Genomic DNA, 23,099 nt, shown 5'->3' on the forward strand with positions numbered 1-23,099 from the left:
ATGGCAGCGTCTGTTTTCATTATAGTCATTTAAAAACATAACAGGAAGAGGGAAATAATCAGCAGAGAATAATCAGGAACCCTAAATGAACAGCTTTTCCTATCATTTCACAACGTACTGGCACTGGAGACACATTCAAAAATGTAAAAAAGTCTTACAGGAAGCTTCAATATTTTTGTAAAATAACTTGCTTGTTAAAATCTGTTTATTATTAGACTTTGTTTATTTGCCTCTGAGGTCCTTGTGAATGAGAATGTGTTCATGAATATAACCCTGTGACTTGACTTGCAGCCCACATGACTGTCAGAGCTGTGCTATTATAGTAAATTAATCAACACATAATTATAGACTTATAGTCAATTATATATAATTTACTATGAGCATATAAGATAAATGACTAAAATAGAAATACAAATATTTACAATTTTTTTAAAGGTCAATTTAAGCCTTTTTAAAAGAGGCCTTAATTTTGTAACATAAACATTACCACACAGTTAAATTCTGTTTTATGTGTATCTCAACTTTGGAGGTTTAGGCTTGAACCCCAATCCTCTATTCAACAACCCAGAGCCTTAACCGCTTGAGCTACCACTGCCCTCTTGAGCCACCACTGTCCGTTATCATGTTATGCCTTGCAAAATAATTTTTTTATACTACTACTGCAAGCAAAACCATTTGTTACTGGAATAAAACTGTAGAATAGACTTGAAGGCATGGGTGTATAGTATGTGCTTGCATCTGTGGACATCATTTCTGCTACTAATCTCGGGTCAGAATTCAGATAAAACAGAGCAAGCTGGCACTACAGAGACATTTCTCAAACCATTAAAAAAAAAAAAAAAAGTGTTTGAAGCAGGCAGCAACCCTCTGACCTTATTAAAAGTTCGTCACTGCTGATAAGGAACCATATATTCAGGTGATTGCATGTATGCTGCTGAAAATCAGTATTTACTCCATGCTTAAAGCTTTGAGCTAGGAGATTCTGCAGGAAGCAGTCTGGGTGCTTGTGTCATATGTTACCTCTGAGAAAAGATGTCTCTGTAAGGGCTGCCATGCTGCATAGCAATGCCGTAGCCTCTGTCTGGTGCATTGTTGCTCACAGTGTAGAAGGAGCAGTCCTCATCGTTAATGGCCACATACTCCAGCACAGCTGCATCCCACACAAATGCAAAGCGGCCATACTTTACCTGGGAGAAAAATAAACCGGGAGGGGGGTAGACAACACAATCAAATGAGAAACTTGCAAAAAAAAAAATTATTTTCAAAGACAAGCCGTCTGCTAAATATGGATGGAGTTAGACGAATTATAAAACCAAATAGGAAGGCTGAAAGACTCATTTCTAATAATGCAAACAGGTGCTGACTGTATTGGTAAGAATACTGAGAGGGAAAATGAGTTGCTGAAAAGGAAAACATCTGCTTTCAATAGGAACAAAATGAGGTCCTTTATCTCCTTTAACTGGATGCCAATGACTTATAATAAGCTTATTAATACTCAGTGGAAAAACAAGACTAAAAAAGGACCCTGCTAATGAAAATAAAGTTTATTAGAATAAAAATAAAAATAAAAATAATAATAACATCTATAATCTATGATCTATAATCACCTGTTAACCTTGTTGCTGAGATCATTCTGTCTCTTACACTATTAATTAACATAAGATCCTAAAATGAACCACTCACTCACTCACTCTCACTCATTTTCTACCGCTTATCCGAACTACCTCGGGTCACGGGGTAAAATGAACCAAAGATTTTTATTGTTTTAAAAACGTTTTTCCTTATTTTCCTTATTGTGCTATAGACTGAAGAGCTTCTTAATAACCAGAGATGCTAAAAGGGTTAAATCACAAAAAAGAAAAGAACATCTTTTCAAAAAATCCAAACCATGAGACCAGCCTGGTTTCATCAGTGCCTTTGCTCTGCATGCATCCTTTACTGATTGCAGGCCAGCAGACAGAATGACAGACGTTAGTTTGTAGTATGTAAGGTACTGCCTTAAGCCATTCATGTAAAAGAAGTCCTCTCCCCTTAAAGGGAACATTTCAAGGTGAGACTTTATGCAAAAATCAATGGGCCCTGACACTATGGCTTCTTTTACAGCGTATCTGGATCTCAGGTGAAGTTATTTTGAATGCTTCATGATCTGGGACATTTGAAATGACCTGATATTAATATAAGATTAATGATTATTGCTTTATTTAAGTAAAATTTTAGCAGAAAGGAAAAGTGCTCATTTCATTTCCAAGGCATGTATCTGACAATGAAACATTTTCACGGTCCACTCATAAAAGCTGCACACGTCTGCAATCAAGCTGCTTTAGGAAATCAGAGAGAGAGAGAATGAAATTTCCAGAGAAACCGCCAAATACAAACAAGCAAAAGTGGCCAGTGCATAAATCTACAAGCATAAATATGTTACATATGCACAGCATATAACTGGCTCAAACATGTAGCTACAGGTCATTATGTACTACTCAGTCAATATGTTGATATGAAAATGCGATTTAAAAGCTTTTCCATCCCAATTCCCAGTGGATTTATATTCATTCAAGTTTTCTCATGACAGAAAGTTGCAACACCTCTGCAACCACAGCAGTCACAACATCAGCAGTTTAGGAATTCAAATTAGGTCTACATCCACATTTGCTGTCTTATCTCTTTTCGTCTTTGCTGTAACTTCCATGGATGAGTGCAGTAGCTCGAGCTATAATTACACAACCTCCAGACAACAAGACTCTGTGTCTTTTTTAAAACCCGGGTCTACAGACCACAAGAGAATGATTAGAGAGGGTTCATGCCATTGTTTAAAATTCAAAGAATATGTATAAGTGGAACATTTGTTAAATACTTCAAAATATAATTAAGAGTACACAAAATGTGCGAACACAAATCTACAAGGTTCTTAGCTTAACAGAATTATATACTACAGTATAGTTGTAGTATATATTACTATACACTTATCATCCAGAACATAAAACCACTATCACGTGATCTCATTACATAGGCACCTTTCAAGGGGTGGGGTATATTAGGCACTAAGTGACCGGTCAGTAGTAAAAATGGGCGAGTGTAAAAATCTGAGTGACTAAATTGATCTGAACTATGATCGCTAGACCACAGAGTCTTGGTTAGTACCAAAAGTTGTCCAAGGACCAACAACACGATCAGAGTGCCCATTCTAACACTTGTTTACCAGCAAAAGTACCTACAATGGACATATGAGCATCAGAACTGGACTATGGAGTGAAGTCTAAGTCAAATTTATTGTCACTCAGCCAGGCAACATGATATGAATAGTAGAACACAACTGTGCACCCTGCCATACTGGAAAATGGTTAAAAAATGGGTTAAGGACAAAAGTGTTGACTTGAACTCAGTCCAATTGAGAATCTGTGGGATATGCTGGGCAAACTCATCCATGATCCATGAAGGTCCTACCTTGTAACTTACAGGACTCAAAGGATCTGCTGCTAAAATCTTGGTGCCAGAAAGAAGAGCACACATTCAGAAGCTTTGTGTAGTCTAAGCTTCGACAATTCACAATATTAGGTAGATGAATTTAATGTTATGATTGATATACATTATATTAATAGCATGGAAGTGGTATGGTCAGTGCTCTTTAAGGGTCAGGTAGAAACAAAAAAGTTTAAGAGCAACTGCGCATTACTAAGACTGATAAGATATGAGATGAACCCTTTTAATAACTAGATATACTATATTTACTGTTGTTTAGCCCTAGCAAGCAGATTGTAGGCATGCTTTCTTCCCTGCTCCCTAAGTGACTGTGTAAGAACACTAAATTGAAGACCAAAGGCCGAATGAAGTGCATCCAAGCATACCAGAGGCAGTTTCCATTGATTTCATTTCAATTGACCTCAGGAGGCCAGGATGGAAAAAAAAAAAAAATCAGGTAGCACAAAAAACACGGGTGCATTAGAGTGAGTTTGGGCCACGGAATGGAAACGTAACCAGAGGACCATGACTTAGAGCAAAAAACCTTAAGGTCTGGCTAAAAAGAGAGGGGTTTCTAGTTCTTGTGTCAGAGCACATTAAAAGGAGGATGATGAAGCGGGTCTCGGATTGACAGTGGTGCAGCCTGCAGTCATGGCAATCAGGGAGGTTTGATTCTAATTGTGCCAAGGTAATTTGAAGCAATTTTACCATGAACAAATGATGCTGTGCACATCCTAATCACATCAGTATTTTCCAGGGGAACAAACACACACACTCACACACTCACACACACTCACGTACACTTTTACATACACACTCTAGTGTCATGAACATAAAAACTATGTGAAGCCAAAGCTTTTGAAACTACCAACCTCTTGAGAGGCAACATAATGGATCATTTTATTATCATTTTTTGGTTTGTTTTTGTTAATAATTTTTTTTATGTTAAACCATCAGTGAAATGGCTGACAGATGCAAAGAAATTGCACAAGTGTTTCATTTATGCCAAATTCCGACCACAAAATGAAACCCATTCTTCTTGTACGATGCCTACCCCAGTGAAGAGTCTTATAGAGTCCAGTGTCACTGTCTGACAGTTCAAATTTACTCAATAAATTGTGAAATATTCAATAGGCAGATATAATTATTAACGAATGAACCATAAGAATCGTCCCTGTAGAGACTGATCTTTAATGAGTTTGTATGCACAGAAGATATTAGAGGAGAAACATGATAATCAGAGAGTTAATTCTAATCTATGAACTTCATATGGGTAATTTTAATAATCTGAGTGGGTCAACCAGAAAAGTTAAGTTAAGTACCTGAGTAAACCGACTCTACATACAAATACATTTATTAATTACAGAACAGAAAAAAAATACTGGCAACATTGAAGGCATGAATTATAAGAAATTAATTCCAGTAGGGCTTCAAAATCAATCCCAGTGCAAATACAGACTTAACTTTTCAGCTTGGGTCTCTGAATAAAGCTCAATGTTATGAGTGAATTTAATCAATTATTAAAGTAAAGGAAAGAAGAACTTTTAAGAGAGAATGTAGTCTATTTTAATGGTGTATGACAGTTTTTTGTTGTTGTTTTTTTTTTTACAAAATTATCCCTGGTTCAATTCTCAAGATTGATCCTGCATTTAAAAGTTATCATAATACAGTTTATTTACTCAATTTCCCTGTTCTTCTCCCTCCTTTAATGGCAAGACAAAACCCTATACTCCAACCACCAGTTCTTGTATCATTTGTTCTGATTTGCTTAGATTTAGTAGATATTTTACTAAACTAAACTCAAGTAACCTCATCTTGATTCTGGTGAATGAGAAAAAAATACTGCATTGTGCAAAAGTATGAGAGGTTAAGTACAACAAAATAATTGCACTTCATTATCAACCACCCCCTATGATAGGTTTATTAATAACCTCTGCTTTCCTTTGTTTGAATACAGTGACATTTGTGTTTACACCATCCTTCATCCGGTGGAGTCCTAAAAGGTCATCAGCACACATAAATTAGCTTCAGTGTCACCATATTAGCTGAACACAAAAGCACATTAGTTAATAAAGAAGGGCATTTCTCCGGGAGACCATCCAGCTTCCCTGTGAGGCAGCCAGCCCTTGTTGTTCTCATGCTCTCATGTTGTTCTTTTTTCTATATGTCTCGAGCATTAGAGGTCTAATGTTAACACCTCAAGCCTGTCTCGTCCTATTTTCTCTAATCAGATATTTTAAAAGCAGAATTGATGCTATTGGTGTGCACATGAATGCAAAGATGATGCGTGAAACCAATCGTTTGTGTTATTCTAAAAAAGTCTGTTTAAACCTTAATTATATAAACTATATAAAACTGGGTGTCATGCCCACCAATATTTTATTCATGCATAATGAGGTATACGGATTTAACCACCAAAGTAGATTGCATAACTACGTGGGGGTTGCTAAATGAAAATTTACGTATTACCCAGAAAGTAAAAAAAGGAGGAAATAAAAAGGACCTCAAAAACGTATATGGGTGGAGTAGGCAGCTAATTTTTTCAGATGTCTTTCAAGCAAATGTAAGAAAAAAAAAATCTGGTGAGACTGCTAATTAACAATGACTAGCTCCTTTGACCAAAGAGACCACAGTCCCACCCACTTGGTTTCTATTTTCTTATGAAACAGAGGCTTGTGAATTTACAGGTCAAACTGTAACCTGAAGCAAATGTGTCTCACATCTGATAAAAAGATTTAAAAATGCTACAGTTAAACTGTAGATATTGTCACTTTTGGAATATGTATGTGCAGGTGTTCAAGTTTCACTGTTACAAGGTCCTTAGTGTAATAATTATAATTTGGATTTGATGCAATTGATGAACGGAACTGAATTTGGTCTATAATTGTTTGACTCATGTTGACATCTATAGAGGATGCTAGGGGGGTTAGGGTTGCCAGATATGCACAACAATCCATCTCACTGGAATTTTAAAAAATCTCTCAAAATCAGTCCCAAAAGTCAATTGACCAATGCTTTCCGATCCGAAAGTGAAGTCCAATTGTGCCTTTTGTCTAACTTTTCTCTGGATTTACCAGTTTCTTTCTAGTGTGTGTGTGTGTGTCTGTCTCTGTGTGTGTGCACGGGCATATGGTGATCCAAGGTATACGCCTTGCAGCCAGTGTTCCTATTATAGGCTCTGGATTGACCACCTTGACAGATAGAAAGATGAAAGAATGAATGTATGAAAACCCACAAACATGCAGGGTAGCCCTGCTGACATACCCACCACCCTCCCAATCCCCCAGGACATATAACTAAAATTTGATTGTCCTTAATTTGATTGTGATGTTTTCTCGTTTTTATTAATCAGGGCTAGAAAAAAGAGCAGAGCTTATTATTTAAACTAGAAGAGTCAAAGACTTTAGTTGGGCGTGTTTGGCTGTGGATGGTTGAGCAGCAACGTGTTTCTAAGGAAGGAAGCCTCACACACAAATCACTGGTTCTCAAAACAGGATCTCTGTGGAATCAACACGCTAAGAGAAGCAGAAGTGTGAAGACTTCCTCTCCTGTACTGCTCCTCCTCCTCCCTAAGTGGCCTTGAGCTGTCATTAGTGCTTTATGTCTTCTAGAAAACTAAAGAAAGGCAATTAACAGTTTATCATAAAATGCATGCAGATTGGCAAACATCTCCTCAAAGACACAAGCTGGTAGGGGAGAGGGGAATAATTAAGGACAGATGTTTCATAAATAGTCCAGGACCGTTCACTGTGCTAGAACCAAAACTCTGTTACTAATATAAGACAACATAAATTGCTTTAAAAATGACATGAGCCATGATTATGCAAAATATAAATTTAAAGCTTTCTTTTTTGTCTTAAAGTGCAACTTCCAGACTGTCAGGCCTCATATTCACAGCATGTCCTTCATAAATGAATAGTTAATTTGCTTAGCTAAAAGCAGACAATTTTCTTAAAAGCTTATGTTTAGAAAGCTTTTGAATGGATGAGAAGTGCTTTCAAAGTCTCTTTAGGGTCATAAGACATTTATATTTTCCATTTGTTTCTCATATGATGTGTTCCTTATATGTTCCTTATATTAGTAACACTTATGGAAAAACACAAAAACAGTTATTCTGCCATGTTTTGACAAAGCTGTCAACTATCTTACTGGCAGTGAGGGATTAGAAGATAGTTTTGTAATTGGTAGTGAAAGTGCAAACTTTGCAACAAAGGCAAAGTGTAAGGAAAAAAAAAGCCTCGCAATCCCCTAAATTTTCAGCTGGAACTCTGCCTCAGGCCCAGAAATACACAGCTGTTTGGGCATATTTGGGCCACATTTTGTGCTAAATAACTTGTTTGTTAAGTCCAAAACTGGGAGGACAAAAATTGTGCATGACTATTTCTCAAAATCAAAAGTAAATCACCATCTTACTTGCTTTCTCAGAGCTCTATATGAGTGCATTGTGTTCCAACAGAAAAGGGATACTTTTGAACTGTATTTGTTTGTTTATTCCTTCTCATTCAGCTGTTTAATTAGGACAGAACAATGAGACCATTTTATGAGACTTTTATGGAAATAACTATTAAGGAAACTATTTCTTTTAGTGCCACTTGTCTATTGGTCTGCTTTTTGAGCATCTGCCAATCCTGATCTGGCAACCCTGGTCAAACCACACAAATGATAGCAATTTACTTACTGTACATCTAACAAAGAAACTTGATAATCAATTTCTAAAGGCTAAAGAAGCTACAGTCAACCTCGTTTAATACAGTAACAGCACATTTTAATGAAGAAAAATGTAATACATTAATGATTTTCTGTATAAAGTAGAAAAAATTATTAATTTCCTCTGTAGTTACTCACTGGTAAGGTTTTTGAATGTACAGTATGCAAGAACTTGTCAACCACTTCATAGTAGCTTTGAAACTGTAGTTTGTGCTTCATGCAGAGTGCATTTAGTAGACAGTCTCAGGCGTAGTGTGTGTGATGAGTTACAGCCATAGTAAACTGAATGTTCATTTCATATGCATTGTGAATACATTTTGCGGCTGCATCAGACAGCATTATGTGCTGCGCCTCTTTACATATGCACATCTGGCCCTCTGTCACCTCAAGTGTTCTCTGTTAATAAATGAAAGACTACAAATAACTATAATGGCAAATTCAGCCTTGAAAATGAGTCTACATATAAGCCTCTGTATTTCTTTGATCTTTTTTTGCCAACACACTGGAGTAATAAATAATCCTTCTTACAAGTGGGCGAGTGGGAAGGAAGATGATCCGGGTGTGTTTCTCTTTCAAGCTACCACACAAAGGAAACACAGAACGGGGACAAAGTGCCGTAAGCTTAAGCGGAGGGTGGAAAGCACTGTGACCCCTGTGTGTTGTTCTACTTTCTGTCCTTCATGTTGCTTTAAAAAGATATTAAATATATTGCAGGATCTCAGTTGTATGTTATCTTTATTTGACAAGGGCAAGATTTTACCAAGCCTCTGCTCCATTCTCAATTTGTTTCAGGCTAGATGTCCTGGACCCCCTGAGAAAAGCATATACAGTACAGGGCCCTTCACTCTACTTCATCTCTAGAGACTCTATATCCATTTAAAATACAACGTGGGACAAGTCCAAGAGGGGTTACACAAACCTTTCACTTCTAAAAGATGTGTGAGTAGAATGAATGCCTTACTATGCAAAACTGTACCACTCTACAGACCGTGTTCATAGTTGAGTTACGAGAGCATACTGAGGAATTAATACCAAAACTGCACACACCAGTTTTCAGAGTCAGCTCTCACTTATACACAGAACTGTCCTTGGACTTCAATCCATTTTCATGCATGATATTGGCATGAGTGAGGAGCATTATTAAGTCCACTATCATAAGTTGATGCAACCATAATGTCACTCTGAAATGTGAGCATTATAACTGAATAAAAACTACAAAGTGCCATTCAAGGCTAATTAATAGTTTCCCTTTAAAGTGCAGAAACATTAAAAATCAACAAATCCTGTCTTTGCATATATAAGGAACTTTTCCTACATAAATACTGACATAATCTTTCAATTTAAATCATCAACTCTGAATAACTAGTAATAATAATAATAATTGACATTATTTGTGACATGCCTTTAAATAAATGACAAACACAGCTAACAAGGCGATCTATGTGCTCATCTGCAGCCAGTGTTTTAATTCATTCATTCATTCATTCATCTTCTACCGCTTATCCGAACTACCTCGGGTCACGGGGAGCCTGTGCCTATCTCAGGCGTCATTGGGCATCAAGGCAGGATACACCCTGGACGGAGTGCCAACCCATCGCAGGGCACACACACACTCTCATTCACACACTAGGGACAATTTTCAACCTACCATGCATGTCTTTGGACTGGGGGAGGAAACCGGAGTACCCGGAGGAAACCCAGGGCACGGGGAGAACATGCAAACTCCACACACAAGGTGGAGGCGGGAATCGAACCCCGACCCTGGAGGTGTGAGGCGAACGTGCTAACCACTAAGCCACCGTGCCCCCGTGTTTTAATTCAGTTCTGTAAATGGTAAGATTTGCAGCACCAGCACAACGTCTGTCCCGCCCTCCATCGCGACAGCCTGAGAGAGACAGTGCTGCTAATTATTAAACCATATTTACACTTCTAAATGGTCTGTAGTTCAAAGTGGAGGAATTGACTGCCCATTAGTGTAAAGGATTGCGTTGTCATGTCGAGGGACCCATTATAGCGTTGGGCTAAACCCTTATAGAAGGGTTTCCTAGCAAATGGATTTTCTACAAATATCCATAATAATTGCATTATGAGTGAATCCAGATTCATGTGTGTGTTGGGAGTTCATGAGCCCTTCACTGGTTGTGCTTACAGAAAGGAAACATGGTTTCTTAACTGTATAAATGTACAGGAATGCCAGGCTAATCAAAGAAATGTAAAAGGTCATAAATGTATACGGGAGCAATTTTCTGTCTGGAAAAGCATCTGGACAGTTGTTCAGTTGCATTATAAGGTTCCTAGAGCTGCAGTTTGAGAAAATTTAATGACTGACTTGTAAATCTTAGTATCAATATAATATAATTCAATGATTGTTACTGTGCAAAAAAACAAACAAAAAAACACACCACAACAACAACAAATGCATATTTCCTATTGATCACTATTATATGGCATGTACAAAAGAGGAGATGTTGTGCTAAAATGTTGTGCTGCAGTGAAAGTCAAAGTCAACCCTGCTCTGCTTTCCTGTGTGTCAGACTGATGACAGCAAAGAACAGATCACAGAGGTGTCATCAGCCCTCTGGGGAAAAATCAGCCATGTTTCCCACAGGAAACAACATACGCAGTCTTCCAACACACAAAAATGCACGGGTGTACAGTACAGACATGCAATCTGGTGTTCAAACATGTGTACACAATCCCACTTCACAGAATTGTATTCCTGAGTCTCAATCTCACTAATCCCATTAACACACACACACACACGCACGTCCACACACACAAAATCAGTTAAAAGTTGCATGTTTTATTATAGTTAAACCAATTAATTATATAATTAACAGAATTATTGCCACAGACCAAATGAAATGATAAGAAACAGTAATAATATAAACAAACCAAACTTTGTGGAACTTATATTACTTGCTTTCAGATCATAATCAGTGCTTTATTAAAGGCATTTGGAGGCTAAAACTGTTAAATCTATTGATATAGACTGGGTTAATTTTAACTATAAAACTTAAATTACATTGAATTAGAGTGATAAAAATTTATGTCTAATTTATCTGTAATGTCTGTTTTATTAATGACCAATTAGAGTGAAGGATTTGGGCCTTTATACTGATTACATGAGATTGTTCCAATAAAAAAGTAATTTATAACATTTTCCTGTTCACCTATACCGTGATAGGATTTTTCATTTATGATTATTCAAACCAACATAGTGAAAAGTTTCTAAAGACATTATATTTTATTGTCATAACATTGTTTTTCTTTGCTGTCAATAGTAATATAAATGCAACGTAAAAGGAATTTTGCAATTAAAAAAATCAAATAAATTAAACTCAATTTCCAACCTGTGGTCTGATTTCACTCTTCCACCTCAGCAGCTTTACAAAATAAGCCCTTGATCCAAATCCTATTATTAATTATTTTATTTTTTTTTATTTTGTGCATCAATAATTAAGTGTGTGCTCAATTTAATGAAGCCGTGAGATACTAAAATGCATGAGACTTACTGTATACTGTTTATCATGCTTTTAATTTCATATTATGAATTATTGATCAGACAATGTTTTTGATATAGGTGATGAGCTCTCCAAAAAAAAAACCTCCTTTAAAAAAAAAAAAAAAATCTCCTTTAAAAAAAAAGTTTTAAGGATAAGCTGAACAAGCACTTATTGTCTATATTCACCACACATTTTAAGTAAGGTTTTTCAAGACTTTAAGATTATATGGTTAAGAGTTGTTCATAATTTTAGCTCGCTGTTTGAAAAAGTGAAGTGAAAGTGGCGTGACATACGTATGGTGACCCGTACTCAGAATTTGTTCTTTGCGTTTAACCCATCCAAAGTGCACACACAGCAGTGAACACACACACACACACACCTGGAGCAGTGGACAGCCATTTATGATATGGTGCCTGGGGAGCAGTTGGGGGGGTTCGGTGCCTTGCTCAAGGGCACCTCAGTTGTGGCCGGCCCAAGACTCGAACCCACAACCTTAGGGTTAGGAGTCAGACTCTCTAACCATTAGGCCACGACTTCCCACGACTTGTTTGAGGCAAGCTTTTAAGATGTCTTTAAGATGCTATCTCCTCCCATGTCCATTTGGGGGAAAAAAATCCCTTTTTGTAGAATTTAAAAAGTTTCGAATATCAGTCCACATTTTTTTTTATGTAATGTGATTACAGATTACATCAACCTGTCAAACACTGACACTAAACATAATCAGTTCCTCTGAACGCTAATACCTGCCTCAAGTGAGTGCAATTCCCCCAACACCTTTTATGATCATAGTAACAGCTGAAGTCTGAACACTGATGTGTGCAGTTTCAGTCTTAACACCTCACTCCAAACATTCAACTCAACTCTCAATATGTCCCAAACAGCATAAATTTAATTCGATATTTACCAGTTGCACTGCTAGATGTTAGTAAATGGGTTAGCATTAAAACTACACTGCATGGAAATCTTATTCAAATCAGCTGTATCTAATGCATCCTGAGGGATACTGTAACTATACAGGTAGCAGCATTTGTACAACAGTACCTATATTGCAGTGTGGAGGTATCTGCAGTTAGCTGAAGAAAATGCCGTTGTTGTTTTTTTCTTCTTAAAAATACTGGTAATATATTTGAGCTAAAAACAGGCAAAGGGTCTTCACATTCGAAAATAAGAGTCATTGGCTGGCAGTAATTATGTATGATATGCAGTATTGCATCAGAGCTCAATGCAGGTGGATGATCGTCAAGTTTTAGGACAATTGTCTTCAATTATAATAACATCTACCATTAGTGGCAGGATGGCTGAGTGATCTAAAACAGCAAACTCAAGGATCAAACCTTTTATATGATTAATGGAGGTTTCTGGCCACGGATTGGACGCGTGAGTTTAAATCCCACTTTTGACATAATAGGGTTGTTTTCATTTCACTGCAAGATGTGTACTGTGTATAACTGAGAACATGACAAAGAAAATTCTTGAAACTTGATTTTATACTGCATTATTACTGGACACTTGGCATGTGACATGGGGTGGGGATGTATAAGTTTACTGGTTCGGGTGTCCGACTACTAATCTGAAGGTTGTGAGTTCAAATCCCATGGCTCATAACCCTCAATTAGTCAGTTGTATAAAATGAGATAAGGATGAAGGCGTATGCAAAATGCCATGAATGCAATGTAAAATAACGGAATCTACCATTTTCCATCAAACATTTTCTTGACCATGACCATCAGTGGACATAAAGTATAATGAAAACACATGATGGTGTATGACATCTTAAGCGTTTAACCAGTAAGACACAGGCTTGTGAATGTTGTAATAATAAGCGCAACGTTTACAGCAAAGTTGAACCCCTTTTTATCAGTACATTGGCTTTCAGTCCACAGGCGGAATGGAAATAGACTTATCAGACATTTTCCATTAAATGAATTATTTTATCACTACAAGTCTGATATAAAATGAGGCAGGACAATGTTGGCTTTTAGTAGGAGATGTTTTACCTCTGTTGCGATAACTTCACACAGAATTTCAGTGGTTGAAGTATAAACTCTTTAAATTGTATATTTTGAACAAGCTTTTTAGAAAGCAGATATCACCATGTACTTTGATATAAACAATTGTTTTTTGAAACATTTCTATGAATATACTGCCCCTAGTAGGCTAGCTAAAAACAGATATACTTATGAATTCTTACAGCACCGAGTGTCTATTTTTATATGAGCCACTAACCACCATTGTGGAGTGGGACATGACAAAGAAATGCAATGCTGAACATTTACACCACCCAAACAGGTGCAGATTCCATTTTTCGGTATTGGTAAAAGGTGTTAAATAAAAGAGAGAGGGGGGGGGGGGAAGAGAGAGAGACTGAGAGAGAGAGAGAGAGAGAGATACTATGCATGAATGACAGAGGTGCAGCTCCAGTCATTTAGACTACACAACAGATCCACTATCTCCAAGTGAGGTGAATTAAATTATATAACTTTCACTGAATAAATGTATCTTCATGTTGACACCTGAGCATTTAAGAGAGAAGACACAACAGTGCAGAAAAAGCACAATCACATTACATGCTTCAAATACTGCCTGCCAAATTATTTTAAATGGCTTCCAGGAATGACTTTGCCTCAAATAACCCAATCACACAGGTGTGTGTGTGTGTGTGTGTGTGTGTGTGTGTGTGTGTGTGTGTGTGTGTGTGTGGTGGCCAAGAGGAAGTGAGAAGCAAAGCTAGAAAAAGGAAAAGAATGGCGGAGTCAGTCAGGGCGAGTCTAGGTGGATTCTCTCTCTTTTAGATCTGATCTGGCCATCCTCTTGGATAAGTGCAGGCCTAGAGGACACGTTTTAAAGGCTTTGCTGTCTGTCTCTTTGTCTCTCTCCTTCCCGCTGCCCAAGTGATATATTATTTTCTCTGTTTTCCAAAAGTCCATTAGGTCTTGGCGGTAGGCCATCGTGTCTCCCGCAGACAGAGATAAAGACGCAGTAGAGCAGTGCGAGGGCAAACAGAATGCGAATGAGGAGGCTATTGCTGGAGCTTACTGTGAAAAACACACAGAATTACAGCACACACACTCACACATACAAATGCACACACACACACACACACACACACACACACACACACACACACACACATACTCACTGTGCACCCGTCTATTCAACACATTCTCCTATAGCTTTGGGTTTTTTAATTCATTTACAAATCCATAATTGAACTTTTGTGCTTGGTGGAAAAAAAACAGTCAAGATTCATTCCCTTCCCTCCACAAGAATACAGATGTGAAATTTAATGATCCAATTTTGGTCATCTGGCTGGCAGGCTGAAACCTTGTTAAACAAGAGATTAAACTCATCTTTTAGACACTGTTTTTCTTCAGGTTTCTCACGCATCGATGTTTCCCGCTCGGAATTTACACCACGTGCAACTTTTCTTATTATGTGATGAGATCATGCTCCTTGCCGCCTCGCTCGCTCTCATCAGTAATGCACCTCCATTTGTAATTTTCAGCAGCACAATTTATCTGGAGTGGCTCATTAAAAAAGTGAGTAAGAGCAGGGTGTTCGGGGTAAAAAGCAAACTAACTAGGTGAGACACGGGAGAGCGGGATGCTCGGTGTTTGTGTCTTATCTGATATGGCACTCTTGTTCACATTCAGCAAAATGGAACAAAGCAAAACAAAACTGTTTGTGCAATAGTTCAGTTGTTGCCTCAACTTTCTTTTCATTATTTCCTGAAAAAAGTGAGTCTGAGGGCATCCTGGCTTGTACTCTTGTGGTCTGGATTTTAATCATGTATCATGTGTCTAAATACTTGGAGTTGCTGATTTGAGCGAGACTAATGAGTTAACAGATAGCTAACAGATGCCTGCCTTATTAGGACAAAACCTGAATTAACGAGGCTGCAAAAGCCTGGACATAATAAAGACAATACCCCAACTAAGCTGACCAGCTCCCGATGATGCTCTAACACCCAGTGAGTATGTCCCCCCCCCCCACAATTCTCTTATCTCACTACAATCTCAATACAATACTCTCTCTTCCTCAGTCCCATGCTTTGTCTCTCTCTATTCGAGCCTTCCACTTAAAGCTGTAGCCGCTGGGGGCTCCTTCAGATGCCTAGCAACAATTCACGGCTAAATCAATCTGAAGAGAGGAGATAAGCCTCAGCTGATACCCTTTAAAGCTCCCTGCCTAGTTTTCCCTCTTCTCATCCTCTGTTTGTCCCTTCCTGTTGAGGTCCACTCAAAAATACGTAACCCCCCACCTAGCTTCAGGTTTTTTATACTTAGCCAGAGAAACATTAAAGGTAACCATGGGTCTAGGGGTGGAGGGTTTGTGTGCACTGGATGATGATTTAAAAAAAAAAAATAAATAATTCAATTATATAGACATTTGTTTTGTCTTCTCATTAAACAATATTCTTGTATAATTTTTCTGTTGTTTATCCCCTTACCTAAATAGAGTCAGTTATTTTGGTAGACTCTTGCCAATGTTACTTGGTTTATGCTACACCGTTTGTACTTGTTTTGGTGTCTAGTTCTGTCTCGCTCAGTTAATGCATCTTTTCATAACTTTGTTTGTTCAGTCGTTATTACTGTTTTTTGTGTGCCGCACTTAGCCAGCTACAAACCGAGCGTACTGACATTGAGGTCACAGCAGATAAAATGCTGGAGATCTACTGAAGGAGGAGATAAAGAAGGATCTGGTTTAAGATATTAGATTCGCCCTAGTACTAGGGTCTTATAATAATTTTCACCGGAACACTGCCATTTTATTTCCTGTAATTATTGTTACTATTATGGAAATAATGGCTGATGTACGGTGGCCGAGAAGTGCAAAACACATTAACAAATCCGAAAACACATTAACAAATCCGAAAACAAATTAACAAATCCAAAAACACATTAGCCCTGCGATGGGTTGGCACTCCGTCCAGGGTGTATCCTGCCTTGATGCCCGATGACGCCTGAGATAGGCACAGGCTCCCCGTGACAGTTTGGATAAGCGGTAGAAAATGAATGAATGAATGAATGAATGAATGAATGAATGAACTTACCGATCATTGGACAAGACACCTGTCACTCAAGATATACAGGTATGGAATCTTATGTGTAATGTGTAAAGTTCTTCGTTCAAATATAAGAAAACAACAGAATTAATCCACAGTAATCCATTCCATCCATCCATTCCAACTTTTCCCTGCTGCAGACTGTTGAACTTCATGTATACCTTGAGTGACAGGTGTCTTGTCCAATCACAAACTATACCAACCACTTACGGGTTGTCTGAAATGTCGTTGTGTTTTCTGATTTGTTAATGTGTTTTCGGATTTGTTAATGTGTTTCGTGCACCGATTCAGACAACCCGGAAGAGGTAGGTATAGTTTGTGAATGGAAACTTACCGATCATTGGACAAGACACCTGTCATTAAAGATATACAGGTGAATGAAAGGTGTCTTGTCCGATGATGGTAAGTTTCCATTCACAAACTATACCAACCGCTTCCGGGTTATCTATACAATTCAATTCAATTCAAGTTTATTTGTATAGCGCTTTTTACAATGGACATTGTCACAAAGCAGCTTTACAGAACATAAACATAGAACAAAAGATAAACATAAGGAGAAGTATAAAGAATTAATATAATAAAAATTCAAGATATATACAGTTCACAGTGTGTATGTATGTATGTATGTGTGTATGTGTATTTGTCCCCAATGAGCAAGTCTGAGGTGACTCAGGCAACAGTGGCAAGGAAAAACTCCATTAGATTGGTAAAGGAAGAAACCTTGAGAGGAACCAGACTCAAGGGGAACCCATCCTCATATGGGTGACACTAGATGGTGTTATCTGATGGTGTTATCTGACTTGTTAATTTGTTTTCGGATTTGTTAATGTGTTTTCGGATTTTTGTTAATTTGTTTTCGGATTTGTTAATGTGTTTTGGAATTTGTTAATTTGTTTTCGGATTTGTTAATGTGTTTTCGGATTTGTTAATTTGTTTTGATGGCTGCTCATACCTTATCATTCTGTATACCAGTACTGTTTCTGCTACTGTGTAGCATCCACCCAGATTGCACAAGTGTGTCAACAAGTGTATCGCATTATTGGTACCGATCATGTGGTGATTTTATTTCCTCACATTTACACCTCCCCAACCTGAAAATATATTCCTGGCTCCACAGTGAACGATGGCTTCTTGAGATGATGCACAAAGCTTCTACTGGAAGCAACTCAAACTGCAGTGAGAATAGTCACACCATTATTATAATACCTCCCACAGTCACACACCAGGATCTCATATCTCAGTGTGACAACACACAAATGAGCTAAGTGAGAACAGGATAAATGAGAAATAAGTGTTTGTGTAATGAATGCAAAAGTAAAGCTCATTTTCAAACAAGTGTTTGTTCAAATCCAAGGAACAAACACAGAGAATGAGTGCATTAGGTCCCATTTGGAGGACTCTCGGTGCAGACGCTTATTATAATGAAGTCATCTTGAATTGGAAAAAAATATAAATGGAATACAGTTACAGTTAATATGAACACATATTATACAGGGCGTCATGGTGGTGCAGTATATAGCGTTGCAGCCACACAGCTACAAGCTCCCCATGTTTCACATGTTCTCCCTTTTGTTCCTTTGGGTTTTTTCAGGATTCTTAGGTTACCTCACAGTAGGTGGACAGCGCTACTCTCAATTGCCCCCAAATCTGATGCTCTTTAATGGACCGATATCTTGTCCTAGCTCATGTTCAGTGCATCAATCCTCACCCCTGACCAACATCCAGCATAAAACAGAAGAACAATGAATGAATTAATAAATATTCCATGATATCCTTTCACTTTTTACTTTTATGTTGTCTCATGAAGGTACTACTTGAATGTCAAATAAAACTTTTAGAGTGATTAATTCTGATATCAAACTTTAAATCCTCAAAGGTACAAATTATCTTCTCTCTCTCTCTCTCTCTCTCTCTCTCTCTCTCTCTCTCTCTCTCTCTCTCTCTCTCTCTCTCTCTCTCTTTCTCTCTCTGTCTATTTTTGAAATCATTCACGTCAAGCATATAGAGATCTCACATGCCCACATGCCATGCCAATCAAACACAATATGTCACCGTGCGTAGGCTCGTCAGAAGGCAAGGCCCTATAAGGAAAGCCATTAAGCATAATAACTACTCGAGCCCACAAAGGGTGCATGTGCAATAGGAAACCAACCACTGATAAGGAAGTTGCAAATGTCATAGGAAATAAGAGCCACCGTTATCTAACAGTGTTATACTATCAGCTTTATCTTTACCATCTCTGTGATAAAAAAGCCCACCCTACCTCGGTACTACATCATCATGCCTCAATGATTTCTATTTCAATCCTTTTCATGTCTTTGCAGATTATTCAGAGATCTGACACAGCTATAAACAAAGCGAAGAGTGAAGCAAAAGCTTTCTTTCACATGCTTTCTTTCACAACCGTGGTGAGTGAGCTAGACATATGCATATTCCAGCACTACAATCAATGTAGAATATTTGGTGATGGCATAACCAGCAGTATTACACATCAAAGACAAAATGTTAAAAGCGTACTTATCCCTGATGCTTTCAAGGTCAAAAGTGGAAGCTATGTAGATCGTGAGGGAAAAACGCTGAAAACAGAGACCTGTACATTCATGGCACTACAAAGACATTGTCATGATATACAATAATTATCAGAACACCTGCGAGTCGAGATTGCCTCAACAAAGCACAGTGTAATAGCAGCGAGGCTTAATGACCGATTCATTCAGTCCAACCTTCATGTGATCAGATGAAGGTGTAAAACCTGAGCTTTCATGCTTTACTCCCTATTTAATTGTGCCATGCATTTTAAGTTCAATTTCCGAGATAAAACCAACCTTCAGAAAAAAAACAAACCCCAAAGCATTAGGCTGTAACATCATAAATAATAAGCATGGGAATGTTTCTTGTGAAATCAGTTAACCCTTGTTAGCTTATTTGCTCAGAAAAAAATAAATCAAGGCTTGTACTAGTAAACACTTTAATATTAAGTAAGTAAATATACCATAGCACATCATACTATAAATGAGTAATGTTGGTAAAAGTTCATTAGAAATGTATACAGAACTGTGTAAAGGTTGTCTTGACACATGGCATGTATCCCAACTGCTCAATTTCCTGTTATATTTCCCTCCAAGTGCTTTGTGTTCACGTTGACATATGTTATCCATGTTATTGTGCATTTCTGAGCTGTGTTTTCTTGTTTGCACTAGTGCCTTGGATTCTATACCTTTGGTTTTGATGTTTATTTTCTCAGTTCTGAATACGGTCTGTTCACATCTGCCAGGAATTTATGACCATATCTTTGAATGCTTCATTTACAAATACTTCATTATGCTTTTTCTTTTCTCAAGATATCAAGTGGAAGATTGCTCTTGAACATCTTTCCATCGTTTTTTGATTGTCTGGTTTGCTTTTTGCTATTTCAATGTTTTCTAGCGACACAAACTACCTTTGCATAAACATGGTTGACTGCTGAACAGACTATGAATGTTGAGTTGAATAAATTCTTCTTTAATGTGTCTTCACGATCATGTTTGTTTCTATAATTATATGCATGTGTAATTATTATTTTTAAATCCGAGAAGCAGAACCAGCTTGACAGAAAGTATATTGAAGATATTAAGCTTGAATTTTATACACATCAGGTTATCTGTCATGACCGTTGTTTGTTGTCTATTAGCCAGAATTCTTAATATCTAACGCCGTTTTTGACAAATGAGCTTAATTATTGGCTAATGAGGCCTATATTCCTGTTGCTGTAAATAAGTATCTTTCTGCATCTGATTGATAAGTGTGATGGCCTACCGCACCTTACGAATGCCCTCCTTTGAGTCCTCCACGTTATTATCGGCTCCTCCTGACTGGTTGATCATCCTCCACATCTGTGAGTACATGGGATCTCTCTCAAAAGGGTTCATGCCTTTACTGCGCAGCTGGTCATACACGGCAGAGTCCAGCACAGTGCCGTACGGCAGCTCAGTCTGCTTGGACAGGTCCTGAAGTGACCTGTAGGAAGAACACACACCACTGAGCACACACTGAGAACACGTGACCACGCTTAACGCTCAGTTCGAAGCACGAGGTTTGAACTCTAAACCCAGACATTTCTATACAGTCACTAACTATTTTTTGCGTACCTGCACTGCAAAGGCACAATTTTGTATAAACAGACTCATGCATTCTTATCCTGCTCTCACACCACCTACGCTCATTTACAGCACACACATATTATTATATCACATTAGATCACACATTATGTTTATTAGATTGCAGTCTGCGTCAACATCCGAGTTAATCTTGCCTCCATTTAAAAGCTGGCGACTCGTCCTCCGTGCAGAAATGAACATTCAAGGAAAGTAATTGAAACATAATAAGCATAGTACAATCTGTAACTTTGAGGGGAAAAGGCTTTGCTAATTGAAATATTAAATCTTCACACTTACCACACACAAACGGTGATACTTTCTCTTTTGTGTTAAGCAATTAATTGTATCACTAACACTTTATTTGGGGGAGAATTTCACAAACATAAATTAATAAAATCCTTTTAAATGCAACAAGTATGAACAAGGGCTTGCTTTCATTAGACCTTTGAGAGGATGTCAGCTAGAATCACAGAAGAGTGGATTGGGTACTTTAAAGATTATTGCTAGCTTTTGATTTACTGAATATTATTACATTAGACTGCTGTCATCTTTCGAAAATCTTCTTGTACTTAACTCCAGAGGCTTTTTAAGATTTTATGAACTTAAGCCACATATGTTCATCTTTCATTGCTTGAAAAGTCTACTCAACACTTCGTTGATAGGAAGAGTCTCCCTATAACATGCTAATAGCGGGCGTGTAATGTCATTTAACTCCTACAGAGCATTGTCCTTCAAACACCATCATCAAATCAGACTGCAATACAATTATTCTCCGTTTCACAGATCATACCTGTAAATTTAATCTCGAGTATGTGGACAACACTTCAGACTTCAGAATAAATAAGCACATTCATAATAGGAACTAATTGTGTTGATTATTACTATTTTGGACTTATATGAGCAGGCTGTGTGGTATTATACAGTTTTCTCAAGTAGTGCTGAAGTATGTCTACATATAACTTGTTTCAAAATGATCTGCTAAATTGCTGGTGTTCTCCTGGAGAGACTAACAGCACTACACCGTTTTCTGTAATCTCTAACAAGGTTTGAGACACTAGTAGATGATCTAGACGGGGATGTGGCAGCCTAGTTAAGATGTTGGACTAACAATCGGAAGGTTGTGAGTTCGAACAAGGCCCTTGGACAAGGACCTCAACACTAAATTACTCAGTTGTACGAGAGAGAGAGAGAGAGAGAGAGAGAGAGAGAGAGAGAGAGAGAGAGAGAGAGAGAGAGAGAGAGAGAGAGAGAGAGAGAGAGAGAGAATGAGAATGAGAATGAAAGTCGCTCTGGAAAAAGGCGTCTGCCAAATGCTGTAAAAGTAACTGTGGGGATGTGGTAGCCTTGTGGTTAAGGTGTTGGCTTACTGATTGGAAGGTTGTGAGTTTGAATCCCAGGTCACTCTGGATTAGGGCATCTGCCAAATGCCATAAATGTAAATGTATCTTAGACTAATGATTCAGGCAGAACATTTCTAGCTTCTCAAGTTCTGAGGTTTTCAGTAGCATTCAAATCCAACAATAGTGATGATCATTGCACAATGTTACTTTCTTTAATCATCTCACTGTTGAGAGATTATTGTGCTGTTAACAAAATCAATATGCTAAAATGTTGTGTTATTTAGTGATATTTAACAGAGTTCATGATGCCATAGCAGTCGGCTACTGAAGACCTTTAGCTGCAAACAGCAAATTAGTCACCAAACATGTACATGAAATATTTAAACAATAATGTTTAGGTCTGACTATACTACTCAAATCTTATGGTGCATATTGGTGCTTATTTGATCCATTCCTTCTTCTTATAGGGTGCTTTTTATAGTCCTAGTACTGAGAGTATGCGAGTTATATTTAGCAGACACTCTAAAACACACTATATTGCATAGACATCCATCTAACTCAAATTCAAAACTAAACCTACCTTATCCAAACCACTCACTGGAGAAACCTCAGAATAACCCACATGAAAATCCATTTTCTTTTCGACATGATCCAGAAAATGAACATTACCCTGTGGTTTAAAAAAGCCACTAAGAGATATTCTCTAGTTGCTGTTCTTTATTCTGTCAAAAGTAGAATGAGCTAAATCACCAAATGAAGGCACTTTGCTGTAGAACCTATTTGACTCAACAATGTAAATGAGTTTCTCTTTTTGAGAATTTAAAAAGTCTTTTTGCTTTTGTTACCCAGCAGGTAAACGTTAGAATTAGCATTCTCGGCAGAATCAGCA

At 37.7% G+C, this 23,099-nt stretch overlaps 1 protein-coding gene across 3 annotated transcripts in view; it reads right to left on the minus strand.

The window, feature by feature from the left end:
- Positions 1-23,099, minus strand: part of grid2 (glutamate receptor, ionotropic, delta 2) — a 411,138-nt gene that overhangs the window by 20,103 nt on the left and 367,936 nt on the right. For all 3 annotated transcript variants that reach the window (XR_009649218.1, XM_060882146.1, XM_060882147.1), the window contains exons 13-14: positions 20,535-20,730; positions 1,021-1,187 (exon numbers count right to left, since the gene is read on the minus strand). Coding sequence is in view for 2 of the 3 variants with exons in the window: in XM_060882146.1 (XP_060738129.1) it covers positions 1,021-1,187; positions 20,535-20,730 (363 nt within the window). In the remaining variant the exon portion in view is untranslated. The remainder of the gene's footprint in view (positions 1-1,020; positions 1,188-20,534; positions 20,731-23,099) is intronic.

Source organism: Tachysurus vachellii, chromosome 11, assembly GCF_030014155.1.
Source record: "Tachysurus vachellii isolate PV-2020 chromosome 11, HZAU_Pvac_v1, whole genome shotgun sequence".
NCBI lineage: Eukaryota > Metazoa > Chordata > Actinopteri > Siluriformes > Bagridae > Tachysurus > Tachysurus vachellii.